Source organism: Petaurus breviceps, unplaced genomic scaffold, assembly GCF_028583685.1.
Source record: "Petaurus breviceps papuanus isolate PSGF00001 unplaced genomic scaffold, PetGlider_PUasm1.0 225, whole genome shotgun sequence".
Classification (NCBI taxonomy): domain Eukaryota; kingdom Metazoa; phylum Chordata; class Mammalia; order Diprotodontia; family Petauridae; genus Petaurus; species Petaurus breviceps.
In genome coordinates, this window is record NW_027185889.1 from 23,176,722 (window position 1) to 23,197,357 (window position 20,636).

At 39.8% G+C, this 20,636-nt stretch overlaps 2 protein-coding genes across 7 annotated transcripts in view; one reads left to right on the forward strand and one right to left on the reverse strand.

The window, feature by feature from the left end:
* The window catches only part of NUP37 (nucleoporin 37), a 56,826-nt gene extending 45,783 nt beyond the window's left edge, over positions 1–11,043 (reverse strand). Inside the window, exons 1-3 of one of the 2 annotated variants that reach the window (XM_069095257.1) lie at positions 10,817–11,043; positions 6,821–6,979; positions 3,099–3,223 (exon numbers count right to left, since the gene is read on the reverse strand). In XM_069095257.1, the coding sequence (XP_068951358.1) occupies positions 3,099–3,223; positions 6,821–6,976 (281 nt within the window). In that variant the 5' untranslated portion in view covers positions 6,977–6,979; positions 10,817–11,043. The remainder of the gene's footprint in view (positions 1–3,098; positions 3,224–6,820; positions 6,980–10,816) is intronic. The other variant, XM_069095256.1, reaches the window with a different exon arrangement.
* A 19-nt stretch (positions 11,044–11,062) lies between these two features.
* Positions 11,063–20,636, forward strand: part of PARPBP (PARP1 binding protein) — a 74,602-nt gene continuing 65,028 nt past the window's right edge. For 2 of the 5 annotated variants that reach the window (XR_011169710.1, XM_069095255.1), the window contains exons 1-2: positions 11,069–11,197; positions 17,286–17,439. Coding sequence is in view for 4 of the 5 variants with exons in the window: in XM_069095255.1 (XP_068951356.1) it covers positions 17,290–17,439 (150 nt within the window). In the remaining variant the exon portion in view is untranslated. Of the gene's footprint in view, positions 11,198–14,782; positions 14,925–17,285; positions 17,440–20,636 lie in introns of all 5 variants that reach the window. The other 3 variants (XM_069095253.1, XM_069095254.1, XM_069095252.1) reach the window with 3 other exon arrangements.

Sequence of the window (20,636 nt, forward strand, 5' to 3'; positions counted from 1 at the left end):
AATTATCAAGGAGAAATTGTTGTAACATTCCAGAATTTAGGTGAAGGGCCCATACAGATTCAAAAGAATGATAGGATAGTTCAAGTGATTATCGTTCCTTGTAAAACAATGCCACTTGTAAAAACTGACCCTCCTTCCAAAATAACTGTCACAGGAACTGAAGGATTTGGTTCTACTGATAGAATAAAATCAGGAGCTAAAGTATGGGTAAAACGGAAGCCAGATGATGTTCCAAAGGCTGCAGAGATTATAGCATATGGGAAGAATAACACTGTAACTATTGTTTATTCTGGAGAAGATGATTACAAAATTGTACCCTTAAATCATTTATTCTACCGTGAGTGAGGCTACAATAGTCTGGTTATTGTTCTTGATTTTTTGTTTGTTCACCTTGTTTGTTAGATTTGTTTCCACAGGCTTGGTACCCTCCATCTGTAGATGCCTGATAACTTAAGCTGGATGTCATCCCCTGTCTGCAACTGTGATGTGTCACCCTTGGACCTGGCATCAAGCATATTAAGAACTGACCTCTCAAATGGGACCCCTAAGGACAGGGACAGCTCTACATCCGATTTCAGCAGCAAGTACTCATAGAAGAAGAGATCTTCACCCCTTACCACAAGATTTTGGGGCCCCATTTGTTCGGGGTGGGGGGAATGATGGGGAGCTTGTGCTCAAGCCCCACCCTAAAATATGGTTTTCTGTGTTTATTGTGTGCTATTCTCGTTATATTGTTGTGAAATTTTGACACCAGTTATTCCTACTGTATTTTTGCCAAGTAAGGGACATGAAAGATCTTGGGGCCGAATGTAAGGGTTATGGGATTTAAAGATCTTCCATGCCCCATTGGACGTGCTGACGTAGCAGGAAGGGGCGGAACAAGCGAAAGCGAAAGCCAGCAAAAGCGAAAGCCAGAGAAAGCGAAAGCCAAGCTAGCGTTCCTGTGGTGGCTGGCGGTGGTGGCTACAGCGCGGCAGCAGCAGAGTCAGCGGCACACGAAGCCCTTTTAGAGTTAGGACTGCTAAGGACTCCTGCTGAGGACTGCCAGGGGCCGGAGCTGCTGGGAGCGCGCTTCCAGGACGCTGGGTGGTTGCTGTGCGTGGGGAGAGGAGGACCTTTGCCTGAGGTAGCCTGTTCTGTTTGAAAGGCTTGAAAATGTGGGTGCTTTCTACTTTATCTACCTGTGCCAATGTCATAACTACTCTGATGGCTTTCACTTTCTGGTTTTGGGACTCAGTATTTTGGTATCTTAATAAATTTTCTAGTTTATTTCCCCATATGGCAAGCACGATGTATTTTGTGATGGATAATTATATCAGCATATTTGTAATCTCTATAGGCATTGTGAATATGGCATTGCTGATACAGCTTGTTAACCTATTTTGAGTTGCTTTCCTTTAGCAAAGCAGATCTAAGAACCTGTGTTGGCAGCCACCCTGGGGACACTAGGGTGATTGCTACTACAGGGTGTTAAGTATCTGAGTCTGGAACTCATCTCGGGTCCTCCTGACTCTGGGGCCAGTGCTCTTACTCACAGTGCCACCTAGCCGCCCCATAAATGTAGTATTTTAAACAAATTTTAAGAAGGAAAAAAAACCTCATTTGATCTAGGTTAAAAGGAAAAACTGAGTTAAGCCCTTTTAATTTAACCCATGGTCACCTAATCCACTTCCCAGTCCCCCCTCACTGGCAGGATGAGAATACATGGAACTAATGAGGAATTTTCAGCGTGCGTGCGTGTGTGTGTGGGGAGGCAGGTGGGAGAGTCACGAGCTACTGTGGAGGGAAGAAGCTGAGTAGTACCCCCTCTGTGGGAGTCTTGGTGTCTTGAGGATGCACACACCTGGATTTCCACAATCAGAGGAACCTCTAGAACCTAGATTATATCTTCCCATTTTAAGCTGAAATTACAATGAAACAAATTTACTTCTCTGTTTAAGGATTTTTTCAAATACTGTATTTAGTTGTAAGTGATACATATGCTCTTTTCAGAAAAGAAGTTTTTCAAAGGAACCTACCAATAAAACAATGTGTAAAGAAGCCTTGGGTAGGATCAAGAGATTGAAAAGTAGCACTCTTAAAACCTAAAGCCAGCAAACAATAAAGGGAAGAATGGCGGGAGTGCCTTGTTTGTTTTTATAAACAAAACAAAGTGAAGAGAAAAATTGTTATAGAAACCTTAACTTTAGGAAGTCTATGCTTAAAAGTCAGAAGGCTTGCATTAGCATCCTAGGGCTCAACAAATCATTACATCTGTGAAATATTCTTAACTTCTCTGAGTTTCAGTTTTCTAATCTGTAAAATGGCACAATAACATTTACAATTAAGGCCTTCACAGATGGCCTTACTCAATTAACCAAACAGTCATCATCTATTCAACATCTATACTGTGTCAAACATCGGGCATTTAGAGACACAAATGAAACCATCCCTCTGACCAAGAAGAGAGCATGGGAAAGCGCTAGAAAGGCAAACTCAGGCTATCTCTTAATTAGGCTGAACAGCTCAAGTAAAGTAATTTGTGGCTGAAACAAAAATGTGTCAGTGGACAAGTAATAAGCTGTCATCAGTATGAGGCAGAATAGTGAGAGTGGATTCCTGAGTGAACCCAGGCATGTCATACCCACTCTGGGCCCCAGATCCTCATGCGGAAGACACTGTCCTCCATTGCCTCTGAGATCTCTCCAATTCCAAATTTATTATCTGTGAAAGTGAAGAAAGAGGTCCCTCTGACAGACTCACCAGAAAGGGGAGCCTGATGAAGTGTGAGAGCTTTTGAGGACAAACTAAAACTAAGCATTAGTTAGAAAGGTGCTGAACTGGCTGGCCCAAAGACATTGATTTCTTCATTATGCTGTTCAGATGGGTAGCACTGTGTTGGTCAGTCTCATCAGTGACTCTGACATCCATTTAGATGGCACTGGGAACCGGACAAAGCATCTTCCCCAGGGAGTGCCCATGTAATTCCCACTTTAGCTCAGACAGGGTAAGCAACTGATCCAAAGTCACAGGGCAGAGATTCTGATGCCAAGACCTAGAGGTCACTCATTCCAAATTGGCACACCAATAATTCTGGCAGCTAATTCACTTTACTTTACCTGATCATTGGAGGCAAAGTATTGAGCCTGGCCTCTGGGCTCCACGCGATGGCATCAACTCTGAGTCCATGGTGAAACGTTCTCAGTGTTCTGTACTGAATCCCATCTACCTCTGCCTCCTCCTCCTTAAAGAAGCAAGGCATAGATACATGACATTAGAGGGAAAAGGGATGCATTTTGCTCAAGATAAAAAATTCATTGAAGTATATGAATGAGACAATCTAAGACAAACCAAACATTATGACAAAAACAAGTCATATCACGTTTTTCTTAGTCAATAAATTTTAGTTTTTAATGCTATAATAGAGTCTTTAATACGTTAAGCCTTCTAACAAGAACAGGGAGAATGGGATATTTTTGTTAAATGAATTACCATACCTGAGAAATTTATTAACCAAAAATTAGGCTTCAAACAGACAATTTGTTATTTGGGAGACATTTCATTATTGTACTTTAGTACTTCAGGGTCATTATTGTGAACTGCTCCAATGAATTAACATTCAGAGGGTATAAGGCAATTGGATGACTTGGGGAAGCTTTGTGGAGTCAGATGAATACCTGGGATCACAAAAGAAATGCTTTCTCATCCTAAAAAGTAATGATTTATGTATTTCTAAGAAGCCATATTCCTACTGCATGCTCATCATTGTGCTGCCCCTCCTCCTCAGAGAATCTAAGACCTAAGCCTGGCTTTCTTATTTTCTATTACTCTGGAGGAACTTGAGTAGAATTCATTCTCCCCCTGCTCAAGCTCATCTGAGAATTGCTTTTTTGACCATTTTCTTCATACTAGTTTATTTACATGTGATCTGCCTGGCTCAAAAAGTAAAGAATATATAAATTCTTGTTAATTGGGTTATTTGTTGAAATCTGTACAAAACGTATTTAATTAGATTTAATTGACTGCTACAAGGAAACTCCATGACTGAGTTATTTAGTATTACTAACTATATGATGGAGCTAGTACCACTGAACTGGTTTGAGTTGTTATTCTAAGAAATGTATAAGAGAGAAAATATTTAGGAAGTTAGACAATGCCTTCACTGCTATGAACAAACTAAGTTTAGATTATTACACAGAGCACATCATATCCAACCTGGCAAAAAAGGATTCCTTTGCCAAAACCTCAGAAAATTTCATGGTCAATAATAAAATATACCCAGAATATGCAGAATTTGGTATTTTCTAGGTGTACTCTACTTGAAAATTCTCTTTTATTTCTCTAAGGCCAATCTAAGAACTTCCCTCAGAGTAAATTCGGACTGTGTTTGCTACAAGGTTTTCCTATATGATATCTATTGTGAATCCTTTCTGGCCTCCCCATGATAGCCACAAGGATCTAGGATAACAAGACATTCACTCGGCACATAAACTCAGAATATACTCCCTCACACTTATTTATTGCCATCATTTGAAAAGGATTATAATTTTAGATTATTTCAGAGTAATAACAAATCATTTCCTTAAAAATAAAAGAAAAAATGAAAAGGAAAAAGAATGGAAATCAATCTGTCAAGGAGAGAAACACATCAGGTTTTAGAACTTTAGGGCTTATATATATATATACACGAGATGTGTAACTTTAACTGACATCTCAATTTGTCAAGGGATCAACAATTTGAAATAATTTAGGAGTTCAACACCTCCCTTCTTAAGAGTTCAGATTATTTAAAAATTTTCTCCACTTGACTAATCAATCTGCTGAAAAATGAAGCTTACAGGTTTTTAGATCAAAATACAATTCTGTGGATACTGGAAAAGTATGTATGACAATTAGTCACTGTAATCTGTTGCCAAACAAACACATGGAATTTTATGGAGAAAAAGCCTCAGAAAACCTAATGATTACATAGTCTATGCAATCATGTGTCACCAACGAAGTTTACTTTTGGCAGCCAATAATGTGTCCTGAGTCAGTTAAAAGGACGGGCGGGTGTGGTAGGGGCAGAGATGGATGCTATTTTGAGGCTAATGTGGGATTGCATGTTACTGCAGAGACAGCAAATCAAGACAACCTGCTTTTGAAAACTAGACAAAGTGTTGATAACATATATTTCCACTGTACTTAATGTGGAAGCCACCATTGGTTGATGGAAAAGTAAGAATCACAACATCATAACTTTGAAACTAAAAAGGATATTCAAGATTATCTAGATGAACCTTCAGAGAAGGAAACTGAAATTTTATAGTGCAAGTGACTTGTCCAAGGTCACAGATAAGGATTTAAAGTTGACATAAATTCCTGAGATGTCTTTACTCCAGGCACAAACATAGCAAAAAGTGAAGACTCTGTCTATCAGCTTGTATTTACTGTGTAATCTCTATGTACACCACATTTTATTGGGTGGTATGGACCCTGGATAAACTGACAACCTCCAAAGAGTAAGTCATTTAATAAGAATTCCAAATAAGTGGTAGTAAATTACACAGTGGGGAACAGCCTGTTTCTAGTTACTTTTACTCAGAACGTTCTGAATTTTTCCCTTTACCTTTCTCTTCTTTCTATGGGTCTGCTCATCTCCTTCCCTTCCTTTTTTCTGTTTCTTTATACATCTTGCTCCCTCTTCCTCATGTATTTGTTTGGTTCCCCTTCTTCCAAATTCCTGTCTATAGAATTCTGTCCCTCCCTCTGCCCACATTTTTTTAAAACCTCCAATATCTATTCTACTTTTCCAATAACCTAATATGGTACTGAAATAGTTATTGTTCTTTTTGTAAAACATTTCATATTGCCTCCTACTTTCTAAAAGCAGAATGCTTGAGCATAATTTACATATATATAAATGTAAAACTTGTGACTCTTAATGGATTTCTCCCCCACGGGTGAGCAGCCTGCTTTAGGATAAAAAAAAAAATAGTTTACTATTTACTTCATAACAATTTGTTAAAATTAGGTGCCCTTTAATGATGCTAACCAGGAGCTTTCCGTTTGTTTCCAATCAGCTGGCTATTGTCACCTGCTGGGTCTGATGAAATCAATACCCAGACAAGACTCAGGTTGTGGGACAAGAATAAAACATGCATTGCATTAACTGGAATGATTAATTGAATAGCTTGGTTGATAAAAGGTTAATCATAAATTTTTTTGGTTTTAAGTCTTTCTGTAGAGGGATAAAAGCAACTTCCCCTTTGTAAAATACAGTATGTTTGATGCAATTAAATTTTTGATGACTAAATATCTTGTAATACCTCAGGGTTTATTGTGAACACTAATTATAGTTCAGTACCATAGATGTAGGTGTATAAGACCAATAATTAGTACAAATCCTATGTTATACCTAGAAGTTATTTTAAATAAATCCCAATTATCAGCTTGTCATGCCATTTTTTCCTGTCATGATGGTGGAATATAAACAAAAGCAATTATTACTGAGCATCACCAGAGAGGTTTTGCTACATATGACTCAGTTAACCACCAGAATATTAAATGCCAGAACATGCTAGTACCCAAAGACTTTAGAAAAAAGAGGAATATAGTTCTTTGGTACATATTTCTTTCTCCACAATTTGCATATCAGTTGTACTACATAAGTACTACATACTTTTGTTCTTTAAGTTAAGATAAATACAAACTGTCTTAGAACTGTAATTCCATTCAATGAGATGGGATAAACTTTGGTTCGTACTAATTTAACAATTCAGTGACATCTCTTTACTAAGACTTTCACTGCATACTTTCCGCCTATCTAGTTTCAGTAACTGCTATAATACTGCATACTCACCTGAAATGTACAAGTGCCAACGACCACATAATTATTGCCACCATATGCAATTAAGGTTCCTGCATCACCACACTCAAAGGGATTAAATTCTACCACGTGAACATAATCCTCACAATCCACAGTGTAGGCAGCATTTCGAGAGGAATCTTGCTTCATCTCCTATGACAAAACATAAGCAAAGTTAAAAACACAGTCTTCTGGACAAAGTCAGAAGGCTGTGGATTATAGCATAAACAGATACAATTAGAAGCAGACAATGTATCATCAGAGTCCCACACATTCAGATGATGGAATGTGGAAGGGCTTATGTAGCCCAATATTAGTTCAAGGGGTACTAAATAGTTAAAAATCTTTAAATGCCACTCTCCCCCTTTCATACCTCCCTCCCCTCCCCCAATTCCAAACCCCTAAACATCCCAAACCCATCTTGAAAATCTGAGCCAAATTCTATCAGACTTATGCTTAACATTCTCCATAAACATTAGTGAATAATACCTGCATGGTATCACTGTAAAATTCTCATTTAATTGGCTATATTGAGATTAGGATAATAAGATTTAGAAAGTAAGGGAAATTTAGAGATCATCTAATGCAACCCCTTTCTAGGAAACTGAGGCCCAGAGATCGCCTTTTCCAAGTAACAGAAGCAGATCTAATGAAATGAGAGCATTCTGATGTCAAATTCAGTTTTCTTTTTACTATATCACAGCTGCCTCATGAATTGGGAGCATAAAACAGGACTGAGTAATCTTCTAAAAGATATAAGTGGAACTCCTGGTAAACAGTAAACATCTAGTAAAGAAATGACCCAAAACATCAACCATCAGACCATGATCTGCTGTCTGAGAGTAATATTGCTACCTTTGCATGACTACCTGAATTTCTAAACAGGATTTTAAAAAATTTAAATTTAAAGTTAATTTTTTTCATTTATGGGCTACTGAAAATATTTGTGAAAAACAAAAAAACAACAACAAACAAAAAAAACCCCAAACCTTGCTATCTCTATTAAGCCAACTAACAAACACTGAGAATTTGTTATGTGCTGGTACTATGAGAAAGAAAGGTATTTAAAGCATCACTTGGTTCATCTTTTTCCTTCTTATCAATGAGAAAACAAAAGTCCTGCAAATAGATATGGCATTGTGGTACAAAGGGAAGAACCGGGGCCTGCAGCTTAGTCTGGCTGCTGCCTGAGAGACGGGCACAGTGCACACATGTGCGTGCATACACACTCAGATGCTGGCTATACAACCCTTGGCAAGTCCCCAGCCCTCTGAGTGCTCTAGGCAATTCAATTCTCTAAGACTACAAGGCAGAGACAGTGATGATGTGCGTTGGCAGCTATACCAACTTTTAGACCAATGGAATCACAGGTCTTTCCCCATTCACTGCCACTTACTCCTATAACCTTGGGCAAGCAGACCTTAGTTTCTTCATCTGTAAAATCAGGGAGCAATCCCTGAGGATCTTATGTGCAGGGGGGATGTGAGGGAGGAAAATAAAATGTCAGTCCAACTGGTTGATGCATTTGTAAAATGTGTGCAATGTGAAATGCCTGTGGACCTCTCATCTCCAGGTAGGAGGAGGAAAAAGAATGTCAGCATGACTATATAACACTTAGAGGACAAGATATTTGTGGTTGGAGACACACACTCTGAGAACATTCTGGTTACTACAGGCTTGCTCTCAGAAATGCATCTAGTCTCAGAACACTTGGATGTCAAGACACCTGTAGCATGATCCATAGTATTTGATAACATTTCAGATGCCTCCAGATTAGTCTCTGTAAATCTAATTTTGTTTGGGGAAACTCAGACCTCTCATCTTGATCATATTCTATGAGTTCAAATCTGGCCTCAGACACTTAACACAAAAACCAACAGTGTGACCTTGGGCAAGTCACTTAACCCCACTTTCCCTCCCAAAAGTGAAAAAAAAAGATAAAAAGGATTACTTTTAAATGGATACATGACCTAGCTATAAAAGGAGGATGTCATAAACAACTTAAGAGGATTGAGTTAGAAATTTTCTTTCAGAACCATCAATGTGGAAGAGTTAATGACCAAACAAGGGATGAAGTAGATGAAAGAAGATAAAATAGACGATTTTGATTTCATAACATTTAAAAATTTTTGCATGAATAAAACCAATGAAGCTAAAATTAGAAGGGAAAGTGTCAACTGGGGAAAACTGCTACAGCAAAGTTCTTTGATAAAGGACTCAATTCAAAGACATAAAAGGGATTGTCTTAAATTCATAAGAATAAGAGTCATGCTTCAACTAAGAAATGGTCAAAACATGTGAACTTCTAAAAGGAAGACAATGAAGCTTTCAACAGCCATAAGGAAAAATGTTGCAAATAACTGGTAATTAGAGAAAGGCAATGCAACCCTGAGGTTCCTTCAGGTTGGTAAATACAACAAAAAAAGAAAACTACAGTGGTGGAGGGGCTGTAGGAAAACAGGCATATTAATGCACTACTGGCATAACAGTGACTTAGTCCAGATATTCTGGAACTCAGGTTGGATCAAAGAAAAAGGAAAAGGACCTATATATAAAAATATCTATAGCTCTCTCTGCAAAGGCAAAGAACTGGAAACTAAAGAGGTCCCTATCAACTGGGGAATGAAACAGTAATGAAAGAATAGATTATGTAATAAGAAACGATGAAAGGGTTGGTTTTAGAGAAAATTGTGAAGACTTGTATGAACTGATGTAGAATGAAGTAACCAGTATCAGAATTTATACATTAGCAACATCATAAAGATAACTATGAAAGATGTAAGAATTCTGATCATGTAATGACCAGTCCTGATTTCATAGGACTAATGATGAAACATGCTGCTCACTTCCTGATGCAAAAATGTATTCAAGATGCAGAAAGAGACAATGTGGGAATGTTAAACTGAGGGTGGGATAAAGAGAAAATAAATGCTTGTCAATTAATAAAATAACACAGGTGAATGGATGAGATAATCTCTGAGATCCTTTCTGGATTTAAAACTGTGGTCCTTGGACCTAGAGCTAGAATTGGAAAGGACCTCAAGACATCAAGCCCAATCCCCTCATTTTACAGGTGAGGAAATAGAATCTTGGAGTCTTAGATGTTTTCTAAGGTTTCCTCTTCTGTAAAATGAGACAGCTGGAAGAGATGTATTCTAGCTCTAAAGTTAAAGAGCCTCTGTTAAATCTCAGTTTCCTCCTCTGTAAAATGAAATGTACCAGATGGACTCTGGGGTTTCTTCCAGCTCTTAGATATATGAATCATTTTAAGCTTCAGTTTCATTCCCAGTAAAATGAAGGGATTCCATTAAAGTCTCTGAAGCCCATCCCAGCACTAGGTCTACGTTTTTTATGACTTTAAGCCTCAGTTCCCCCACTTGCAAAATAAGGGGGGAGGTTCCACTAAATAGCCTTTGAAACCCCTTCTGGCTCTAGTTCTAGGATACTACAGGCAGCTAGGTGGCACGTGGTTAAAGTGTCTGAGTTCAAATCCAGACTTAGTCACTTACAAGCTGTGTGACTCTGGTTAAGACAAGCTGATCTTTTGTTTGCCTCAGTTTCCTCATCTGTAAAATGAGGATAATCACAGCACCTGCCTCCCAAGGTTGCTGCGTGGGTCAAATGAGATAATATTCATAAAGTGCTCTCTGCAAACCTTAAAGCACTATATTTGAACAGATGTAATATATAAACAACTGGCATAACTATATATAAACATGTATGTAAATACAAGATATAAATACATTTATATAAGTATTTACATAAATGCAATACAAATACATGTTTATATGTTATTACACAAACATAAAATGAATAACAATTATCTGGCTATTATTGTTATTAAGGGGGGATACAAGACCTCCCAACCTGGACTCCAGGGGCTTCAACCTCAATCCGGGTAACGGTAGGGCAGAGCGAGGTGGGCGGGGGAGGGGCCGCCAGGAGGACGGCTCCTGCCCCCCGCCCTCCTCTTGGCCTCAGTTTCCTCACCTGCGAAATGCGGGTGACAAGGGCACCTACTTCCCGGGGTGGTGGTGAAGTTCCAGTGAGGAGGAGGTTGTCTACAAGCCTGGAGGCGCTAGGCTCCTGTCAGTGTGGAGGAGGCAGGGAAGGAGAGGAGGAGGCGAAGGAAGAAGAAGAGGGAGAGGATAATTCCTGGTCGGGCGGACACCACACACACAGCTCCGCCGCCAGCTTCCAGGGCATGCGCAGTCTCGCCCCGGCGCCAGGGTGCTCGGCGCTAGCGGTTCCGGGTCAGAGGGCGCCGCTGCTGATTGGTCCGCGGCCTCCAACCGCTCGCGGAGCTCTTGTTTAAATCTCCAGGAGCTGCAGCACAAGCATCACGAGCGGCCGGGTAGGGGGTCTAGTCAGGTATGCCTGCGGGGGGGGGGGGGGGGGGGGTGGAGGCGGTGGGGGGGCTCAGGACGGGGGAGGGAGGGAGTCCGAGGGTTCTGACGCCCAGCCGCTGGAACCCGGGTTCAAATCCTGCCGCTGTCACTCTCTAGCCCAGTGACTTTGGGCAAGTCGGGGCCTCAGCTTCCTCACCTGTAAAATGACAGGCGCTTTGTGGGGTGCTTCACGGGCAGCCTCGTTTCCCACCGCGGGCCTGGGGGAGGGGGTGTCGGTGCTTGTCGATATCATCCTCGTGTTACATATGGGGAACCTGAGGCAGAGCCACTCCGCGAGGACTCTCCAGTAATGACAGTTATCATTGTTGTTTCGACCCTATGTAGGGCTTTCTTGGCAGAGATGCTGGAGCGGTTTGGCATTTCCGTCTCCAGCCCATTTTATAGATGAGGAAACTGAGGCAGACTGGGTGAAGTGACTTGACCAGGGTCACACTATTCCCTGTGCCCTGCGTACTGTAGTAGGGAGCACACTAGCAGTGGGGGAGGGGAGGGCATGGGTGCCCAAGTCGCATGGATGAAATAAATTTCCGCACTGAGGAATCCTCTCTTCCATTGAAATCCCGGGTCTGATCCTTGCCCCTTGTCACTTACTACCTTCGTGACCTGGGTGGCAATTCAGTTCATGTCAATTAACATTTATACTAAGCTCCTGTTGTATGCCAGGCACTGTACTAAGTGCTGGAAAAGCCACTTGCTGCTGCTGCTAGTACTACTACTGCTGTTAATACTGCTGATTACTACTATTACTATTGCTAATACTGTTACTACCACTACTATTACTGCTAATACTGCTACTCCTACTACTGCTGCTGCTGCTGCTGCTACTACTACTGCTACTACTACTACTTCTGCTGCTATTGCTGCTGCTACTACTACTATTACTACTGCTAATACTGTTCCTACCACTACTACTGCTACTACTACTATTACTACTGCTAATACGGCTACTACTACTGCTGTTGCTACTATGACTTCTACTATAGGGTGTCCCTAAAGTCTGGACACATAGGAAATCTCATTAACTATGCATATTTTCAAGAAATGAAACCAATGAAATTTTCAACATTTTATTTAATTAGCATAAATGAGATTTCATAGGAAGACATGAAGAAATGAGACACATAGGAAATCTCATTCATTAATTAAATTAATCTCATTAATATGGAAAATAGTCCCCAATAGCTAATGAAAGCTTTTATGCCATATGAAATTATCATGGCTAAAATTTACTCTAATAAATAAATGAAAATTTCATTCGTTTCATTTCTTGAAAATATGCATTGTTAATGAGATTTCTTATGTGTCCAGACTTTAGGGACACCCTGTACTGCTGCTACTACTATTTCCATTGCTATTGCCTCTACTTCTACTGCTAATACTACTGCTACTACTATTACTACTGCTAATGCTGCTGCTGCTACTACTACCACCACCATTACCTCCATCAGCATCAGCTTGGCCTATGGGATGAAGAGCCAGCCTGCTTCTGATTCTATCCATGTTACCTTGAGCAAGTTGCAGAATAGTTGATGATAAGCATTAACTGTTAGGAGGAAAATAAAATGTATTGGGAGTGGGTCTATGTGCCAGGCACTGTGCTAAATGCTTACAGCTACAAAAGTAGGTGCTATTATCCCCATATCACAGTTAAGCAAACCAGGGCAGCAAAGGTTAAATGACTTGCCCAAGGTCACACAGCTAGGATGTGTCTAAGGATGGATGTAAGCTTAGGTCTTACCTTACTCTAGGACCAGCTGTTTCAGACACACTTTTAAGTTGAACCTACATTATTTTTTTCTCTCACTTTCTTAACAAAACAATAAACTAAGGTCTGATGCATGGTGTTTTAGCAGTGTAAATGTTAATACTGAAAATTTAACAGTTGGCTCTCACTAGTTTGTCTGAGTTGACTTCAGCACATCCTACCTGTATCAATGAAATAGCAAATTAGATACCCCCCCAAAATGTACAGAAGAAAAGCAGGATGGTGGTGTCAGGAAAACTTGGATTCAAGTCCTTTGATAAACACTGTGTGACCCTGGGTGGTTCACTTGACTTGTTAGTGTTCTAGGTCAGTGGTGTCAAATTCAAAAGCTGGGCCACAAATCCATATGTAAGGATCCTGTAGGCAGTATATTGATTGAGTTTGAAGATGTAATATTATCTATGTTTTGCTGCATTTAAAATTTTTTCTTAAGTATTTCTTAATTACTCTTACATGTCATATAATAAGTATATTAAATTATTATATATGAAGTATTTCTCACTTACATTTTATTCTAATGCGGACTATACTCAGGTGTGTTGTGACGCATGAGGCCCTTGGTTGTCTGACATCTCTGCTCTAGATCACACTCCTAAGATTCATTTGCATAAAAACTGTTGGTTCACCTTTGTCCAGTAACTAGAGTTTCTTTGCCTTAGAGTTCCTTATGCCAATGAAATCACAGATCTAGTCCCAAACCAAAACATTACCTACCCCATTTCAACATAGTTTTAAAAGTATCTATTCGTCAAAAGATAATTTTTTACAACAAAAAGGATACTTTTTGTAGCCTAGAGATACAAACATGGGAAAAGGCAACAATTCCTGTCCATAAGTAGCATACAAGCTACAGTTTTTGTTTTTGTTGTTTAGTTGTGTCCATTTCTTTGTGACCCCATTTAAGGTTTTCTTGGCAGAGATACTAGAGTGGTTTGCCATTTCCTTCTTCAGCTCATTTTACAGATGAGGAAACTGAGGCAAACAGGGTTGACTTGCCGAGGGTCACACAGCTAGTAAGTGTCTGAGGCTGGATTTGAACTCATGTCCTCCTGATTCCAGGGCTGGCACTGAATCCATTCTTTGCCACCTAGCTGCTCCACAAGCTACTAACTAAATGGACCTTGACTCAGTAAGAACTGAGTTTCAATCTTGCCTCAGGTATTTACTGTGTGAACCTGGGCAAGTTAACCTATTTCAGCCTCAGTTTCCTGAGGTGTAAATTGGGGAAAAACAGTTGCATATACCTCACAGGATTCACATATCTCTTTTGTGAGCCTCCAATGAGAAAAAAAAAATATAAAGCATTTTGCAAACCTTAAAAGTGTTCCATAAATACTATTAGCAATATTATTATCATTAGTGAGTTGCCCATCTTTAGAGATTTCCAAGTAGCATCTGGATGGCCCCTTATTAAGCATGTTATAGTAGAAATGCCTTTCCTATATGAATGATTTTATCTCTCAAGATGCTGATATGTACCCAGATTCAAAGTGGAGTGTGTTGGGCCAAAGGAGAGACTATGGGAAAATATGAGGGACACATGACTTCCAACTTGTCGAATTAGCCATGGCTTCAAGACCTCATTAAGGACATGGTGATGACAGGACTTTTCAAACTTAGAAACTTTAAATAAATGTACCTGTCATTACTGCTGTTAGTTGGGACCTTGGCCCATCTGTGGAAGGATAATAATAGCTGGAGTGTTTACCATGTTCTTGTATGAAATACTTTATGCACATGATTTCATGTGAATTAGGCAGTGAAAATATTCCCATTTTACAGATGCAGAAACAGGTTCAAGCTCTCCCTGACAATAAATAACGAGTCTGGAAAGTGACTGAGGCAGGGTCTTCTGTCTTCAATTCCAGTTCTTCTTTCATTATGCTGATACTATAAAAAGGGAAATATTGGAATCAAGGAATCAGTGAGTAAACATTTATTAAGTACCCATTTTGTGCCAACTACTGAGGTACAAAGTAAAGAGTGAAACAGTTCCTGGCCTCTAAGACCTTCCAATGGGGGAAAAAGGAGGTGGAAGACACTGTGCACACTCACAAAAGAAGATGCTTTTAGGGACAAGGCACTGACATCTGGAGTCTTGCAGGAAAAAAGATTTTGAGATGATTCTAAAAGGAAATGACAGATTCTGAAAGATGGGGGGTAATGATGGAGGACATAATGGGGGGGAACATCCCTCCCTAGGAGGAGGGGTACAGGCAGTGCAAAAGCTATAATTCAGTAGTTAAGGCACTGATCTTATACCAAACCCAACTATATATTTCTTCCAGCGTGATGTATATATACTTGCTTCCTTAAGTGATTTTTAAAATTTTTATTTTTTTAATGTCCCATATGCATTTAGTTTTTGTTTGTGTTTGTTTTCTGACTCAGATCATATTCATTCTTAAGAACAGACTGTGACTTATCTCTAATTCATTTGTACATTTCCTCTGTAATATAGTTTGAAAAAGAATTTGTGGGGAGTGTGAGAGGGAATAAAAGGATTGCTTTACTGTGTTGAAAGTGTTATACAAAGGACTTTTACACTGTAGGAATTCTTCCAAAAACTTTAATCTCAACTGATTCTTTCAACAATTCTTGGCATTACATCTGGTAGTGTAGCAGCAAGCACCCCAAGCGTCCTCAGGGTTTGCAGCTACCACAGGTTCTTGGATCTGCTTTGTTAAAGGAAAGCAACTCAAAATGGGTTAACAAGCTTACTTTAATCAGTCAGACATATATCATTTACCTTGTTCAGGGGAAAAAGGTCAGCACCCCAAACTTCAAAGCATACAGGCATAATTATCAAGACAGAAACATCAAGTAGACAGATTTCCAAACTGTCCAACCATTACATCCATACCCAGTCAACATCTGGGTTTCCACATTCTGGGTTTTTCAAAGCCGGGGGACTCTCAACAATGGCTTCCCAAAATTCAGATCAAATCACAGAACACTTCTCAAAGTGAGTCCCAAAACAAAGCTACACATCAGGGCTTATATAGCCTTCTCCTGGCTCAGAGAATGTAACAACCTTATTGACCCACTGGCCAATCAAAAAGTATCTACTGAAAAACAAGCCTCCCTCCCCAGGCTTCTGGTGCACTTTAGCCTAGGGGCAGGGAAGATCTTTAAAATTTACATTCGCATTACAGGTAGGTACTAGGAAGAAACTGAGCCAGAGTAAGTAAGTGATTTATCCCTTTCCTGCTGATAGCTTTCTAGTAGAAGCTCATTGCAGATGCCAGCATGAGAGAAACCAGGAAAGAAAAGGAGAGGAAATATTTCTAAATAGGGCTGATTTTTTTGCTAGCGGCTTCAAAACTGTGGCCTTTTAAAATTCCAAAGCAAGCGGATTAAAATTGATTGAGAAATGTTTAACAAAATAAATAAAACTATAATACAATGAAGATAATGTTCTTTTTTGGTTTTCTTTATGTTAATGGCAGGGTTTTTTTTGCCTTTGACACCATGGTTTCTGTCCTCTTGGGCACAGGAATCAGGCAAGTTGTAGTATTGTATTTTTGGAATATTGTCAGAGGCCTTGTGAAAATACTTTATTCAATGATTTTTCAGTCATGTCTGACTGTGAAATTTGGGATTTTCTTGGCAAAGATATGAGAGGTTTGCCATTTTTCTTTTCCAGCTCATTTTACAGATAAGGAAACTGAGGCAAACAGGGTGAAGTGACTTGTCCATGGTCATACAGCTACAAAATAAATAAAATATACAATAGCTAGGTTTGAACTCAGGAAAATGACTCCAAACACTTGGACACACAACTGCCAGTGAAGCTATTTTACCTGCACTAAATCTGTAGGCTTCAAAAGATCACAGTTCTAAAACTGGTGGGGACCTAAGAGACCATCCTAACTTGTTCATTTCAGAGATGGAGCAACTGAAGCCCAGGAAAATTCAATGACTCACTGACTTGACACAATTCTTTTTCTGTGTCTGAAAATTGTATATGTTCTCTTGTGTCTTGTACCTGTTTTCAGTTGTACTACTGGATAGCTGTTTCTGAAAGATTTTTCTCAAGTCAACTAAAGGAGACAAAATTTGATTGGGTGGAAATTATTGCTGTTTGCCACCTTCCTCTCCTCTTTCCCTTCTTCCCCCAAAATGCTCTCCCCCTGAATTAAATCAAAACCAAGACTGGTGAACGTAAAGGAATTCTTTGCTGTCTTCTGCATCCTACCTGTTCCTGTTTCCAATCACTGTGTGTTAATGACAAATAAACTTAATGTAACTCAATTAAAATGGTCCCCTTTTTTTTTCCACTTAGGAAAATGGCTCCACTTTCTGAAGCTGTCTTGGATATGATCAAAAGCTTGAGAAGAAATTGGCACAGTCTTTGTCCTTCTGAGAGGACTACAGTGTGTGATGCGGATTTCATGCTCGAGGCTTTGCAGCTGTCTATGGCAGAGATCAATAAAGAGGTCCGTAGACTACCAGAGGGTGAGAATGGAAATGGGTATAGTAGCTTCTGGTACCAGCTCCTTAGGGGAGCTCTGGTATTAGCATAAATTCCCCAAGATCTTCTGGAGTATGCTTTTTTTTTTCCGCCTCTGTATGGGCACTGCTGTCCCAAATGCCTTCTCATTTCTATCATGGTCAGGCTACTGAGATGAATTTCAAAATTTTCTCTTTCAAAAGTCAATCTGTCTGTAGTGCTAGCTGGAGGACACTTAAAAAGGTTTTTTTTTTTAAAATGCTAATAGCCTTGCAATTCATATGTGTTAGTTTAGTTTTTGTAAACTATTTTTGACATTTTGTTTTTGGAAAAAATTTATTTTTCAAACTTTTGTTTCTCCTCTGAGAGCAGCTGTCTTGACTTAATCATATTCCCAAGAGGTTACTTAAATCTATATTCACCTTTGACAGCTGACTTTGGACTGCTACCTGTGTGATGTCCTTCCAATTGGTAATTCATCTGTCTGTAGACATTGATGACAGGTGGGTGACTGCTGATTCATATGGTTGGATTTGTATGTCACTATCAAGGTTGGCTTTCATCTGTTTATTACCACTTCCTTTTCATAAATGAGGAATGAATGAGTTATCTGAGGCTTAAGGCGATTTTTACATTGGCAGAGTTAACTTGTAGTTTGCAGAGTTATTTCAGTGTGATGTGGAAAAATATAGGTTGGAACCACTGAGCCAGAGCATTTCTGTGGAAGACTGTCTATACTTTTCATTTATTCAGCAATTTATTGAATTCTGATTGGGTTTGGGAGCATCTTTTAGTTCAGTTGGGTAAACAAAAGAGGTGGTGTCTGTCCTTAGGGAGATTGCATGTATTTTGGAGAGACCAAACACTCACCCTTTTAGATCCCACAAGACTTTACCTCACATGGATACTATAAGAAAAGTTTTATCAGCCTTCAGAAACTACGTATGTGGAGGCTGATGATATTGATGAGTGAGTGCAGGATTAAATCCCAAGGGACTGGTGTGAGAAGGGTCTGAGGATGGTGAGACTTCAGAGCATAGAACATTGGAGACTGGAGTGGTGAGGAGAGGCTTCCCTGAGATGATGTTTAATAATAGAGCATCTCTATATAGCTCGTGAAGGTTGACAGAACACTTCCCAGCATTCTTGTGAGGTATGTAGATTGTGACTGTTAATGCCCATCTTATGAATGAGGAATCGGAGAAAGCTTGGAAGGGTCAAGGGACTCGTCCTCAGATATACAGCTAGTAACCATTGGAGCCAATATTTGAACCCAACTCTCATGACTTTAAGTCTAGTGTTCTTTCTACAAAATCATGATAGATCTTGATGTACATGAAAGGAAGGTGTAGGTAAGGCAGCATTGGGGGAGGGTGCAGGGGATGCAAAGCAAAGCTGGAAATGAATGAGCTGGATAGGGAGACCCAGCTTGGCCGTAGAGCTGGTTCCCTGAAGGGCAGGCAGTCATCAGATTGGAAAGAAGAGTATGAACAGATGAAGGAGCTCCTTCAACCGAAGGGTAAGGACAGATTACTTGTAGTTAAGGTAGTGAAATGAATGATAAATGAAAAAAAAAAACATTTACTAGTGTTTTTTATGTGCTACATCCCGTACTAGGAATGTAGTGCTAGGAATACGAACAGAGAAGACAGTCCCTGCTCTCAAGGAGATTATACTCTAATTGGAGGGAAGAACATAGATGTCTAAGGATTTAGTGGCAGAGAGGATAGAAGAACCTGGAAGCCCTGGGTTTAGCAGCCAGGCCATTGTCAAGGCCAGGGAACTCAATTTAAAATTCTGACTTGACCATACCTTTCCCCCACTCCCTTCCCCAATTACATGTAGAAACATTTTTTAACATTTGTTTTTTAAAAAAAACTTTTGAGTTTTAAATTCTTTCCTCCATCATCTCCCCTATCATTGAGAAGGCAAGCAACTTGATATAGGTTATAGATGTGTAGTCATGTAAAACACTTCCTGTTAGCCATATTGTGAAGGAAAACAGACTAAAAAATCCCAAGAAAAATAAACTTTAAAAAAGTATGCTTTGATCAGACTCTATCAATTCTTTTTCTGGAGATGGATAGTATTTTTTTACTGTAAGTCCTCAGAATTGACTTGGGTCTTTGTATTGCTCAGGATAGTGAAGTCATTCCCATTAATGCCCTCTTCTTACAAATGAGGACGCTGAGGCCTGGGGAGGTCAGGCAACTTACCTAAGGCCTTTGTAGCTTATTTGTATTTTTCTTGTATGTAGTGTCAAGAGACTGCGAGGAGGCTTTAGTCTGGAAGACCTAGATCTGAGTCCCATCTCTGACACATACTGACTGTGTGACCCTGGGCAAGTTCCTCCACCTCTTGGTGGTCCAGGCCACTCTCCTAAGACAAGGGGACTGAACTGAGTTAGAAGAGGGGAGTCCTCTTCAGGGTTTATAATGAGCTTTGCTGGACCTTCCTGGAGTCTCCCTCTAAAATGTCTTATTTGATCTCATTAACTACCATGGATTCAATTCTCACCTTGATTAAGATGATTCCCAGATTGCCATGTTTCTTGCCTCCACAAGGGCAGGAATGTGGGTTCTGATCAGAACTCAGGTCCCAGAAGGATTTTCTGTACCCAGAAGGTAGTACATATTTTTGGAATCAGTGTTGAATGAATGAAGAGACCAAGAAAGAATTGTTGAGCAGGAAGAGAACTAGAAAGTAGCAGCTCATGGTCCTTCTACCTGCTGATTTATTCCTCTCCAACACTGCCTTGTATCTACTCTGTCTTGTACATGTATGTGTGCATATACATTTATAAAAATGTGTATATAGACATGTATGTATATTTGTACATTTGTTTTTGAGTCATTTCAGTTGTGTCCGACTCTTTGTGACCCCATTTGGGGTTTTCTTGGCAAAGATCCTGGAATGGTTTGTCATTTCCTTCTCCAGCTCATTTCGCAATGAGCTGACAAAACTGAGGCAAGCCAGGTGAAGTGACTTGCCCAGGGTCACACAGCTAAAAAGTGTCTAAGGTTGGATTTGAACTTAGGTCCTCCTGCCTCCAGGGCTGGTGTTTCATCCACTATACCACCTGTTTACATACATGTATGCACACACACATATGTCTACACACATATATAACATATTCACATGCTACCTCCTCTGTTAGAAAGTAACCCCCTTAAAAGTAGAGAC